The sequence below is a fragment of the Vicia villosa genome, linkage group LG3, assembly GCF_029867415.1.
Source record: "Vicia villosa cultivar HV-30 ecotype Madison, WI linkage group LG3, Vvil1.0, whole genome shotgun sequence".
In the NCBI taxonomy this organism is placed as follows: Eukaryota; Viridiplantae; Streptophyta; class Magnoliopsida; order Fabales; family Fabaceae; genus Vicia; species Vicia villosa.
In genome coordinates this window covers 178,751,601-178,764,791 of record NC_081182.1, presented here as the reverse complement: position 1 = coordinate 178,764,791, position 13,191 = coordinate 178,751,601, and the positions used below count along the sequence as shown (strand labels likewise).

Below are 13,191 nucleotides of genomic sequence, written 5' to 3'. Positions count from 1 at the left end.
TAATAATAAAGTCTCCGTAGTGCTTTTTAGAATTCACGGTTTTTTCAAATGAGCTCTTAGTCTCTCGTAATTTAACATGGTATCCAGAGATTATTGAGAGACAACCCTTCACCGTGTTTTACCCGATTGACCCACTGTCTTTCAGTGAGAAATTATTGGCAAACCATGTCATAACTCTGGTTTGCCTTCCTTACACTGTCGTGACTCATTCCGGCATCAGTTTTTGAATTTCTCCGGTCACCACCGGACTACCGCCGCCGCCGCTATTGTTTCTGGTGACCTTCCGACATAAGCGCCTCCTCCGATCCAGCCGATCCCGACGATTTTTCCACCGCCGCACTCGTCACCGTGCAACTATTATAGATCCAGTCTCAGATTTTATTTTCCATGCACGAAAAATTATAATCCATTTCAAACAAATCCTTTTTCACCCGTTTCGCATGATATTTTCTCTTTATGCCAAACTACGATGATTTCCTCAGGTGGTATCAGAACTCAGATTCTACTGCTTTCGTTGCACACACTGGTAATTCGTCTGTTTGCCTCTCTCAATCATCTTTTCTTAGACCTTGTGTCCTTGATTCTGGTGTGTCTGATCATGTTACTGGTAATAAAAATCTTTTCTCTTCCCTCTCTACCTCTGGTTTCTTACCTACTATAACTTCTGTCAATGGTTCCCAAATCCGATCTGAAGGGATTGATACTGTTCAAATTCTACCTTTTTTCTCTGTTACTTCTGTTCTATATATACTCAATTGTCCATTTAATTTACTTTCATCGGTCGTTTAACTCATTCTCTTGATTGTATTGTCACCTTCACTAACAGTAATGTTAACTTGCAGGATCGGAGTTCGGGACGGACGATTGGCATCAGATATGAGTCTCAAGACCTTTATTACCTTTCAGTGTCATCTCAGACATAATGCTCAGCCAAAGATTCTCCATTCACTATCCATGCTCAGTTAGGTCATCTCAGTCTTTCCAAACTACATAAGTTGGTGTCAAATTTATCGAAGGTATCTAACTTACATTGAGTTCTCTCAGTTAAACTTATATTGAGTCCTGTCAGTTAGGGAAACGCGCTCGTAGTCAATTTCCCAATCGAGGCAATAAACGAGCTTCGTCCTCTTTTGTTGTAGAGTTCGTTTGGATGAGAGTAGATGGAAGGAAGGGAGGGGATATTAATAAATATGTGTTTGGTTCATTTTCTATAAGGGGAGGGGACGGGAGGGAAGCAAAATCCCTCCTAAACTCACTTTTTGCTCCTCTCCATATTGGAGGGATTTGGAGGGGAGGGAAGATTCATTAATCATAAATTTATTATTTTCCTATTTTATCCTCAATTATTTTTTTAATTCCAAGATTGTCCTTATTGAATTAGTAAAGACTAGATTTTTTCTGTGTTATTTCACGTTTCATTTTTCTTCTATTGTGCGGTTGCTATTTGTGCGTTGCTCTCAGGTGAGTTTTTTCCTTTTTATTTTGTTGAATTTTCCTTTTTGATATTATGTTATTTTTTTTGTAATAATAACATATTTATATCAGTTCTTATTTACAATATATTATAGTAATAAGATTTTTTTAACAATATACAAATATAGTATATTTATGTTCTAAATATAGATTTTAAGTCTAATATTATTTGTCCAATTTTTTTAACATTCTAACATTATTTTATCTATTTTTAATTATAGAAATTGTTTTATTGGGTTATATGAATCATCAAGATCAGATAATGGTTTGATTTGCGTTGAACATCTATAGTTCAACTAATGTGTGTTGTTGTTTTATGTTATAGTATGGTTTATGAATGAACAAGTTTTTATTTGGTGAAATTTACTCAATACTATTGTTATTTAGAATTATTTTTACTAAGTACAAATAACAATATTTGTAAGAATAAAAAGGTAAATTGATTTTAAAATCCCTCCCCTCCCCTTGTGAACCCAACATACATGTTAAAAATCTCTCCCCTCCCCTTCTTTGATCCAAACATATATTTTATTAAATTCTCTACCCTCCCTTCCCCTCCATTCCTCTCCCCTCTATTAAATTATCTCCCCTCCCCTCCATTGAACCAAACGGACCCACTTAGTTCACTCCGATGTTTAGGGTTCCTCACGTACTGTCTATACTATTTTGAGTCTAGGTATTTTGTCACTTTTATTGATGATTTTTCACGTTGCACGTGGTTATTTATAATGAAAAATAGATCTCATTTATTTTTTATTTTTGAATAATTTTATAAAAAAATAAAAACTCAATTTGGTGTGTCTATTCGTACCTTAAGAAGTGACAATGCTCGTGAATACTTATTCCAACAATTTCAAACTTTTATGTCCAACAATGGTATTCTCCACCAAACATCTTGCCCTTATACACCTCAACAAAACATGGTAGCCGAACGCAAAAATCGGCATCTCATAGAAACCACTCGGACCCTACTTCTCCATGGTAATGTTCCACTTCGGTTTTGGGGGGATGATGTGCTAAAGGCATGTTGCCTTATATATCGCATGCCCTCTTCTGTCCTTAACAATAAAATCCCTCATTCAATCCTTTTTTCCAATTCCCCACTTCACCCAATTCCTCCCCGAGTCTTCGGATACATATGTTTTGTACACAATTTATCTCCTGATCTTGATAAACTATCAGCTCGATCAATAAAGTGTGTCTTTCTTGAGTATCATCGATACCAAAAAGGTTATCGTTGCTATTCATATACTTTACAACAATACCTCGTATCGGCCGATGTTACCTTCTTCGAGTTGGTTCTATATTTCAAGTCCAGCCAAGTAACTTCAGAACCCCTTCAGGAAAGTACTCCCACACCTCTTCTAGAAGTCCCATCTGCCATTGTTCCCCATCATACTATGGAACCTGGCCCGCTAGATACCCGTACGATTGACCCCCCACACTTCTCGCCTACTTCAAACATATCAGCGTCGTCAACCAACACCTGTCGTACCTGTCCCTGAGGCCGTAAATGTCCTTGAGATCGTACATGTCCCTGAGGCCATTGCAGACTCTCCACTGACGCTCTCGCCATCACCGGACCCGATCCTACAACCTGAGTCCAATCTTCCAATTGCCCTTCGAAAAGATATGCGTCAAACACGAAATCTTTCTCCATATTATATTGATTTATGTTATCATCGTCTTTCCCGTTTGCAGTATACTTCTTTGTCTTCTGTTTCTTTTCCTAAAACTCTAGATGAAGCATTATCTCACCCTAAGTGGAGGCAAGAAATGATTGATAAAATGCGTGTTCTTCAAAGGTGGTTTCGTTTAGGCAAGCAATGATTGATAAGTGGAGGCAACCCTAATTGAAACAACATTTGTCGAATCAATTTCTGACAAAAGATTTTGATAAACTCCGCTATTTCTTGGGTATTTAGGTAGCCCAATCTAAAGGTGGTTTCGTGATTTCTCAGCGGAAATATGCTATGGATATTTTGAAAGAAACAAGTTTGTTGATTGTTAAACCACTTGATACTCCTATGGAACCAAGTGTCAAACTACTATCCAATCAGGGAGAGTCTCTATTTGACTAAGGTATAGGAGATTGGTTGGAAAGTTGAATTATCTCACAGTCACTCGTCCGGAAATTTCTTTAACAGTCAGAGTGGTAAGCCAGATCTTAAATTCCCCTTGTCAGGAACACGTGGATGTTGTTATCCAGATTCTGAGATACATTAAATGTGCTCCAGGGTCTAGTGTATGAAGATAAAGGACATACTCCGATAGTTGGATACTCCGATGCTGATTGGGCAGGGTCACCTATTGATAGACGATCCACCTCTGAGTAGTGTGTACTTGTTGGAGGAAACCTTATATCCTAGAAAAGTAAGAAACAAAACGTAATTGCAAGATCAAGCGTCGAGGCAGAGTATAGGGCCATAGCAATGGCAACATGTAAACTCATTTGGTCAAAACAGTTGCTTAAAGAACTTCAAATTGAAGAAGCAAGCCCAATAACACTTGTTTGTAATAATCAAGTTGCATTGCACATTGCTTCAAATTCAGTCTTCCATTAGAGGACCAAACATATTAAGATAGATTGTCACTGTCAGAGAGAAAATTGAATCAGACGACATCGTCACAAGCTTTGTCAACTCTAATGATCAATTGGCAGATGTGTTTACAAAATCCCTGCGAAGTCTCAGAACTAATTATATATGTGACAAGCTTGGTGCTTTAAACTTATAAGCTCAAGCTTATGGGGAGTGTTGATATTTGTAAATATATAGTGTTAATAATATTTGTATATAGGATAGTCTTACATCGACTATATCATGTAATTAGCTATAATCTCTATATATAATAAAGTCTCCGTAGTGTTTTTCAAAACACACGGTTTATTCAAATGTCTCTTAGTCTCTCGTATTTTAACACATCTCATTTATGTAAATACATACAAATATAGTCAAATAATTTGGCCCCAATTTACTACATTTCTGGATCCAAACATACAACAGAAACCCAATCCGATCTAAACAGTTTTCATAAAAGAGTATCGAAACACATCAAAAAATATTCAGTTTTTTTTTTATCAATTGCAGTTTTTATTTGGATTTGATCACCCTATCACTTTCCATATAGCTTAGCAACTTTATGGAGAAGATTCGACCATTGTTTTGGGAAATGTAAACATACAACAAGACCTGAGACAAATTACCAATTGATGTGTGCCTGTGGTTCTTCTTGATGTGTCTATAACTTTAAAATTTAAGTTTGTATAAGCATGAATATAGAGGAGGGAAAAAGCAAAACGAGTCGTCATCTCAGCTTGTGCTGCAGCAAAAAGCATTGCTCCTTCCAAATTCCAATTGCAAGAACCTGAAACATGAGGGAAAAAAGAATGAAACAAGTAACAGCGCAGCTAATTTCATACCCGAAAATCGTTGACAAAAATGAATAGAAAGTGTGGAGGAGAAAATAGCAAAAGGTTCTCATTTTTGCCAGCAAAACAAATGGTTCACATCTCGTGGCAAGTACGCAATCACAATAATGAATTATATTATGTTAAGGCAGCACAGAATGAAAACCTGACTTACAGAATTTCATTCGTCGTCACTGTCAGACACAATGGTCATTCGCCGATTGGTTGGTTTTCTAGGAAGAGAGTGTTCTTCAGATTCAAACCCCTTCCTTTTGACCTTACCTTTTAAATCCCGACTCTTATGCTTCGGTTCCTACAAGTAACCATCAAAATAGTATTAAAACCATAACAATGTTAGTTAATAACTTATTCACAACGTTAGTGCATTAGTGAATGCCTGTAGATAGCAACCTAACAGACATGTACAATTAAACAGAACAAAAAAAAAAAGGATAGTGTAATAGTTAATGCTTAACAAATCATTGATATGTTAATATATCAACCTTTGATTGATTTCCTAATTCAAAGGTTAATGTATCTTTACAAAATAAGAAAAATAATAATATCTTAATACTATCGCAAATCTCATATGGGCCAGTTTCTCATCATACTCTTCAAATTATTAAACCCGATGACCCAACTCAAACCAATTTGAATATTGAGTTGGCGGGTCAGTTGCCCATTTTTAAAACAAAAGCAATCAAATTTGATTGGTTTGGATCTGAGTTTTCCGTAACCCAAATCAATGCAAACCCATGGTCACCCTACTTCTGAAGTTCCCGACATGAGCCAAGGCATATAAGGATCAAAACATATGTACACAAATGTTTCACCCTATCCGGAGATACAAAAGTAGTCAAGTAAACAAAGATAAAATTGGTTTTTACGAACCAAGTAAGGGAAATGGTGCACTGACAAGATGTAAACGGAATATAATTAGAAATAACTCTGGAGTCTAAAATTAAAGAAAACAATTATATAATAAAATATTTAAGTACCTCCTCTTCTTCCTCTTCTGAAGCAGCAGAATCGGCTTGAGCAGTCTCTTCATCATCTTCTTCAGAGTCCTCATACTCCGGCTCAGTATCATCATCCCTCGTACGTGAATGAGGTATTTCTTCTTCTTCGTCTTCATCAGTTTCATATTCAGATTCCTCTCTCTCATATGGGTAACCCAATGGGTTCCGTGAGGATTTTGCTGGTGGAATAGATGACTTACGGGGGATGTTCTTTGGTCCCTGTGACTAAAATTCCAGATATTAACCCTCATTACTAATGTTAATACAAATATAATCAACAACATTAACCCTCATTACTAATGTTAATACAAATATAATCAACGAAAAGTACAACTCCGAAAGACAATAATAATACCTTCTTAGCATTCATAATCCTTTTCTCTGCCCGGACTTCAGCTTCCAATTCGTCCTCAAAGTGACGCTGTTTATGACGAGGATCGTAGTAATCTGCTTCATCATCCTGAAGAAAGGGAAGGTCGATAAATAATGGAACTGACACAGTTTAAGTAGATGCTTAGAGAATATTGCAGCAAATACGTAACATCTAAAAGACAGTAGAGTCTCCAGCAACAATTCCTAAATTTATACCTCGTCCAATGCATCCTCTAAAAACCCAGGAGAAAGTTGAGGCCTCCTGTCAGTTGGAGTATATTTTTTATTCACCTTGTCACGCTTACGGCTAAGCAGTTCGCTAGCCCTAATAGTTTGACTTTCAGCCTGAAAATGATAGGGAAATTAGACTATTGTATTTGAGACAAAATATAAGTATGCGACTAATTGGTATGATTGATTATACCTTTTCCTTTTCCTCCTTTTCCTTCTCAGGATCAATGTCTGTAACACAGTTTTTAACCTTATAAACCTTCCTCTGCCTTGAGTCAACAATAGCAGTCAACAACCGATGAGAATTTGAGGACAAGGAAGATGGCATAAATCTCATTTTCTGTAATAGCCTTCCTTGTGATTGCAGGATTCCCTGTAAGAAAAATGTTATGAGAAAAAGTAAATCATCAAACATGTTATGAGAAAAATGAAATTCACCTTTCCATGTCTAAGGAAAAGATGTGATTGATCATGCTGGGCATCCTGCTCTGATATGTCAAGAACTTCATTCCCAATTAACAACTGAAGACTACCATCAGACCACCTTACAAATCGAGCGTTGCTTTCAACCTGATCATGAATAATATCTTTTTACTACAAAATAAGTGATGTAGTGCAACTGAAACTAAGCTGCCCTTAAAAGGTTGAAAACCATTTAACAATAAATAAGAACACCTGAACTCATTTTGCCAATACTCTTAATTAAAAAAACATCAATGCAAAAGAAAATGTATTGCACATTCAATAGGTAGATTTTCTGCACCATATCAACAGTAATACATATTAAATGCCATTTCATAATTAGGCTATTTGTTATGTCACTATCTTGAAATATGATTCATGAGAAGACATTATAACATTAGCAAAAGGGAGATGAATAATATATATAAAAAAATTTTAAAAAAAAACAACAGACCAAACCAGTGTTGTCCATGGCGGATGGCGAAGAGCCAAAATCCCACCGTACCAGACCACTTTGTAGCGCCGTTATAGCGGATTACGGCGGAAAACCCCGTATTATCGGCCGGTAATTACCATTGCGGCAAGCCCAAAAACCACTATGTATATCCACTATAGCACCTAGGTTGTTAATCTCGGAAAATGGGCATGTAGCGCCAAACCCCTAAAATGCTATAGCTGCATAGTGGATTGCAGGATGACCGTATTGTGAAGACTAAAAAACAACGTACATAGTAAACATAAATTCTAAATATATACATAAATACTTCAAAATAGAAATTGCAACATCACATATCCCATCAAAATCAATTTATAAAAGTATTCCTACACAATATTATCATCCTCTTCATTGATATTAACCCTACACAGTAACGCATCAGTGGCAGAGGCAAACAATGAAGAAGCAGAGGAGAACAGTGAAAAAATAGAGGAAAACGACGAAGAATGCAGAAGATGCGATGGAAGACGTTGCAAGGGAGAACAATGCAAAAAAAAGGTGAAACTAGAGAAGCATAACACATGTGGAAAGGCCAACATAGCCTTAAAAAAATATTATGTTTAAAAATATTAGAGCTTACGATTTTGCTCCAAATTGAGAATAGCAGCCATCAAATCACAATGACGCCGCTATTACACCACCCTAGTGCCACTACGACGGTGATTTTAGCAGCGGCTATGACCGCTATCGTCAATAGCGCTTCGAAGACCAATAGCGTAGCCGTGAGGGGCCGCGCCGTTACGCTATGCCGCTAAAGCAGTGCTATTGCGCGCTATTGACAACCTATAGCAGCACCGCAATTGCGGATATTTGATAACACTGGACCAAACCACTGAGAAAGATTTGGAATTAAATGGTTTAAATCTAGAAATGGTCCGTGATAGAACACGGTGACATTGTATAGTCCATATAGCCAACCCCACCTAATTCTTGCTACAACTAAGAGAGTAAATGTTACCATGGATGTAAAAGAAGGAATATAAAAATAAAAACAAAAACTAAAATAGTATACAATTACTTACAGAAGTTGTGCCATCAGGATTTTTGACTTCTCTCCAACGTACAATATTGTTCTCCAAGCGTATGCGCTTCTTGTTTCCAAGTTCATCAGTTACAAAGGTATCCTCTTCCTCATATGTTTTAGGATCAAAAGGTTTTGGATCAATACCCATGATATTGGAAACTTTAATCAAGTTCATCTGCCACAAATATGAGAGATGTTTACAGGAATGCATATCAAACAATAAATGTGTTCTATTTGTAGTTAGGTCCCAATAGAATGATACCAAATGTCAAAATCTATTCACTATAACGTTTTTATTGAAACTTGTTTAATTCTTATCACTTGGGTCACTTTCACCAAACATAACTTCAGAAATTTATCAAAAAATTCTGATGTTCCTATAAACATTTCAAAATACATACATTCATTGATACAAATAACAACCTTAAACTAACACAAAATTTAAAGTATGCAAAAGAAGAGTAGAAACTTAATGTTTTAACCAGCTTCATCTTAAAAATAACATATAAAACACAGGTCTCACACAAGGCAGACCTTATTAGGAAGAGCTGGTGGTTCACGTAATGGAATCTCTAACTCCAAGGGGGGCCCAAGTGGCTTATCTTTAGTTTTCATTTCAATGTTTTCCTCCTCTAATTCATATTGATGACCTTCATCAGCAAGTATATCCTCTGGTCTCAGGCTCTTTCCATAACTCCCTTCTGCATCCGCTGGATATCTCTACAACAAGAAATCAACTACATAATTAATTCTTAAAACTTGAACAATAAACATGTAAATGAAATATGTTAATGTTGACACCTAACACTCACATTTGAATCTTGTCCAATGTCCTGCTGAGCTGCATACCCCATGTCCTCCTCTTCATCGTCAAAATCACCAAATACATCACGGATTTCCGGGGCAGAATGCAAATCACGAGTTTGATCATTCTCATCTCTAGGTGACCCGCTATATTTTTTTAGATAAAAAAAAAAAAAGATAATTTCTCAGTGTCAATGTTGTGCTACATAAAAGAATTGTGCATGATAAATTTTTGGTCATCGGTAATTTTCTACGTTCTATTTGATCCTCTAATTCAAGATAACTTTTTAAAACATGCATATCAACACAAACAATAAGAAACAGAACAACACAGCCAACCCATCCTGCAAATTAGACTCACACACAGATATAATCAATTATAAATTGTATAATACTGAAATGAAATGCACTTACAAAATCATAGATTCCATTGGTATTTAATTTCAATAACTAGGTATTAAATTCATGGAGTTTCTACTAATATATAAAACAGAAAAGGAAGTTTCATCATCCATTAGAAATCTCAATGCAATAATTGATGGGTCATTTGGGGCAGCAAATTTACACATTACAAAAATAATAATGTCATCAGATCTATCTTGATCGAAATCATATAAAAATCTAGACAGTTAATACCCGCGCCGTCGCTGGAAGGATTGTAACTTGGATGCAAAGTGAAACCTTCTTGTTGGGGGTTTCTGAGGCGCGACTCTCACACTCGAGGATCGCGGCCAATCAGCAGAAGAGCGATTACCCGGGTGAAATTTGCGTGATTTCCTCGAGGAAACATAGAATCGACTACTATTGGTAATGTTAAGCCTTGGGGCCGGACGCTGCGGCTCTCTACATTTGCGTTTGCAAGTCCTTGCAACCCGGAAGCCCCTCTCGGCTTTTGTCTCTGTGTTGCGCATAAGTTTATTTCTCTATCTTTCATTCTCAGGGTGTTCAATCTCTAAAGCTATTGTGTGCAAGTTATTTTTTTTCCTGATGGTGAGAAGAGAGGGCACGGGGAAGCAAAACAGCGACTAGGGTTTGAGAGTTTGCTGAGGAGGGGAAAAGGAATATTGGGACCAAATCACTTCACTTCTTTTTTATACTCAGGTTTTTATTTGTGGAACTTCTGAAATATTTAGTTCCTAACTTACAAAATTAACTTAAATATTTCAAAAAATGAGGACGCTTTAGAAATAATTGAGCTCTAGAAACTGATTCCAACTTATGTCAAACACTATATTTTGGAAGAATAATTGTGGTTTTAAGACATTTCAACTTTCTATTCTACGAAAAGATAGCACTCTAGAAAAATTGGGCTCAAAACTAATTTCAACTTGTGTGAAAATTGAAATTTTGTATCTTAAAAGACTTGGTTAATGTAACATTTCAACTTTTCTTTTTTATACGTGCAATTGTTAAAAAAAAAATATATCTGAATTTAGGCTATGTTTAGATATCACAAAATGAAGAGAGCGGAATGGAAAGGAGCCGAGTTGAATGAAGCGGCGCAGAATGAAAATTCCATTTCATTGTTTGGAAATTTTAGCACGGAACGAGACAAATTCTTCATTCCACCCAAATCGAAGGAAAAGAAATATGGTGATAAATGATGGAATGAAATGGAATGCATACCAATTCATTTTGTTCCGCTCCATCCGACTTTAAACCATCCAAACAATGGAATACCACTCCATTTCATTTCATACCACCCGCTCCATCTGATTTCATCAATCCAAACAAAGCCTAAGTCTTTATCAATAACAAAACATTATCAGATCCCATTAATCCAAACAAAGACTAAGTCTTGATTAATAACAAAACATTATTAGATCCCATCGTAAAGTAACACTAAGAACAACAATATATACGATTAACAAAACCTAGTTCAATTAACCAAGTAGCCCGCCATCTCTCCATCTTCTTCTATGCCAATCATCAATTTCATTGTAGATTTATAAACGCCAACGAAGCTTAGTACGGATTCTCTCGCATTCAATATCATAACATAATAGGGCCCATCGTTTTTGACACCCTCGTTTTAGCCACTACACCGGTACATTCCATTTGTTTATTTCTAAACATAATAACATCCAAAAGTTTACATCCAGACAACAAATTTGCACAAATAAATACATCTTCAAAAATAAACTTATGGAAGATCCCTATGGTGGCAAAAACATCACTGCTATAAACAAAATATTTCATCCCATAAAAAACCAACAAATTCACCAACACATAAACAGAGTAACAAAACCAGAAAAAATAACATACACATTACACAGCAATGTGGTTAACTACTCAAAACACTAGATGGATATACCTTAGGCTTCTAGCTGCATCAACTTCTTCGCCATCATTTTCATTGAAATGATTCTCCTCAGATCCACTTTCAACAACATCCCTACGCCGGCTAGTAACAACGCGCTGACTATAATCATCTTTAGCATCACTATCCGAATCCCTAGCTCCTCTCTCTTGTTCTCTCTGATCACCAACCTCCTCTTCAATCTCATGAGAAATCTGCTCCCTCTCTCCTTCACTCTCTATTTCCACCTCTCCTTCTCCTTCCTCTTCTCCTTCTCCGTTTTGGCCTACCTCTCCCTCTCCTTCATCCTGCAAAAAACAAAATTCCAGAAAATTCAGTTGTAAAATATGAATTTCGAAAGTTTGAATATAATCTTCCAACACAGATACAATCGAATTTGAAACAAATAGATCAAGCGGCATTTCAGGAAGAAACGGAATTAAGCTAGGGTATGGAAAAAAATATTGAGATAATGGAAATGGTGAGTTGATAATGGAAATACGGAGTGGACGACGATCTTACGGAATGGAGTTGAGGATTGGATTCGAGTTCATCTTCCTCGTCGGATTCATCTCCGAAGAGATTCTGCATCATCTGGTGCCGTTTTTCTTCTCCTCCCATTGTTCTGTGCGCTGTGTGTTTCGGAGGGAAAGTGAGGGGTTTTTCAGCAGCACCGTTTAAAGCAAAATAATTGTGTTGCTCTTAGCGAACACAACTGACACTTATATTTTCTAGAAGTTACATAAATTAATTAATAATAAAACATTAGATATTACTATGAAGTATGAAGTGTTATTTCATTAAAAAAAAAAAAATGGTGATGCACTGACAGTATAAATTATATGACATAGAAAAACGATTTGTTTCTATTGGATGATAGTGTACTACCTTTAACCTCTTAAAAAAAAATTAAGCAAATTGTTTTGTCCAAGTAGTAATAAAATTTAAATTTTAAAACTTAAATTTAAATTTTAAATAACTTATATTTATATTTTCTATAATATTAAATTTAAATTTTGATAATGATATCCAAGCTAATAATATTGACTTTAGACGTTGGTTGAGTTAAGATTTACCAACTAAATATTAATAATTTATTTATATTAATAGTAATTAAAGCAAAAATACATATTTTTCTCTCAGGAAATCGATTTTCACAGGGATAAATCGATTTTCAACAGTCCAGTGGCAAAAATAAGTACTTTTCGTTCAGGAAATCGATTTCCCACGGTGGTAAATCTATTTCCAACAGTCCAGCAGCAAAATTAAGTGTTTTTCGTTTCAGGAACCGATTTCCCACGGTGGAAAATCGATTTCCACACTATGACATTGAAAAATCTGTAACTTTTTCTTGCTGCAGGATTTCATCTCCTACACCCAAAAATCCAGTTTTTAGACACATTAAAATGCACCAATGTTTACAATTTTGAACACATGCATAACCATGTATTTCTAATCAAATCAATTTCATCGATTACAGCAGATTGCAACTGATTAAATCAAAACATCCTACACTGAAACCTAACATGTATATCACTACATCCCTACTACTATACCATAATTTTAACACCAAAATAGTTCTCTATTCTACACAAATTTGGA

The 13,191-nt window shown here is 35.8% G+C and overlaps 1 protein-coding gene across 10 annotated transcripts in view; it reads right to left on the bottom strand.

Annotated features, from left to right (window-relative positions):
• Positions 1 to 12,277, bottom strand: part of LOC131662621 (protein LEO1 homolog) — a 36,214-nt gene extending 23,937 nt beyond the window's left edge. For 7 of the 10 annotated variants that reach the window (XR_009301763.1, XR_009301765.1, XR_009301766.1 and 4 more), the window contains exons 1-12: positions 12,112 to 12,275; positions 11,605 to 11,897; positions 9,299 to 9,437; positions 9,021 to 9,206; positions 8,485 to 8,661; positions 6,943 to 7,074; positions 6,698 to 6,877; positions 6,490 to 6,618; positions 6,257 to 6,361; positions 5,881 to 6,126; positions 5,058 to 5,195; positions 4,679 to 4,839 (exon numbers count right to left, since the gene is read on the bottom strand). Coding sequence is in view for 1 of the 10 variants with exons in the window: in XM_058932451.1 (XP_058788434.1) it covers positions 5,064 to 5,195; positions 5,881 to 6,126; positions 6,257 to 6,361; positions 6,490 to 6,618; positions 6,698 to 6,877; positions 6,943 to 7,074; positions 8,485 to 8,661; positions 9,021 to 9,206; positions 9,299 to 9,437; positions 11,605 to 11,897; positions 12,112 to 12,210 (1,818 nt within the window). In the remaining 9 variants the exon portion in view is untranslated. Of the gene's footprint in view, positions 1 to 2,062; positions 4,840 to 5,057; positions 5,196 to 5,880; positions 6,127 to 6,256; positions 6,362 to 6,489; positions 6,619 to 6,697; positions 6,878 to 6,942; positions 7,075 to 8,484; positions 8,662 to 9,020; positions 9,207 to 9,298; positions 9,438 to 11,604; positions 11,898 to 12,111 lie in introns of those variants that run through there. The other 3 variants (XR_009301770.1, XR_009301769.1, XM_058932451.1) reach the window with 3 other exon arrangements.
• Between the last annotated feature and the right edge of the window lie 914 nt (positions 12,278 to 13,191).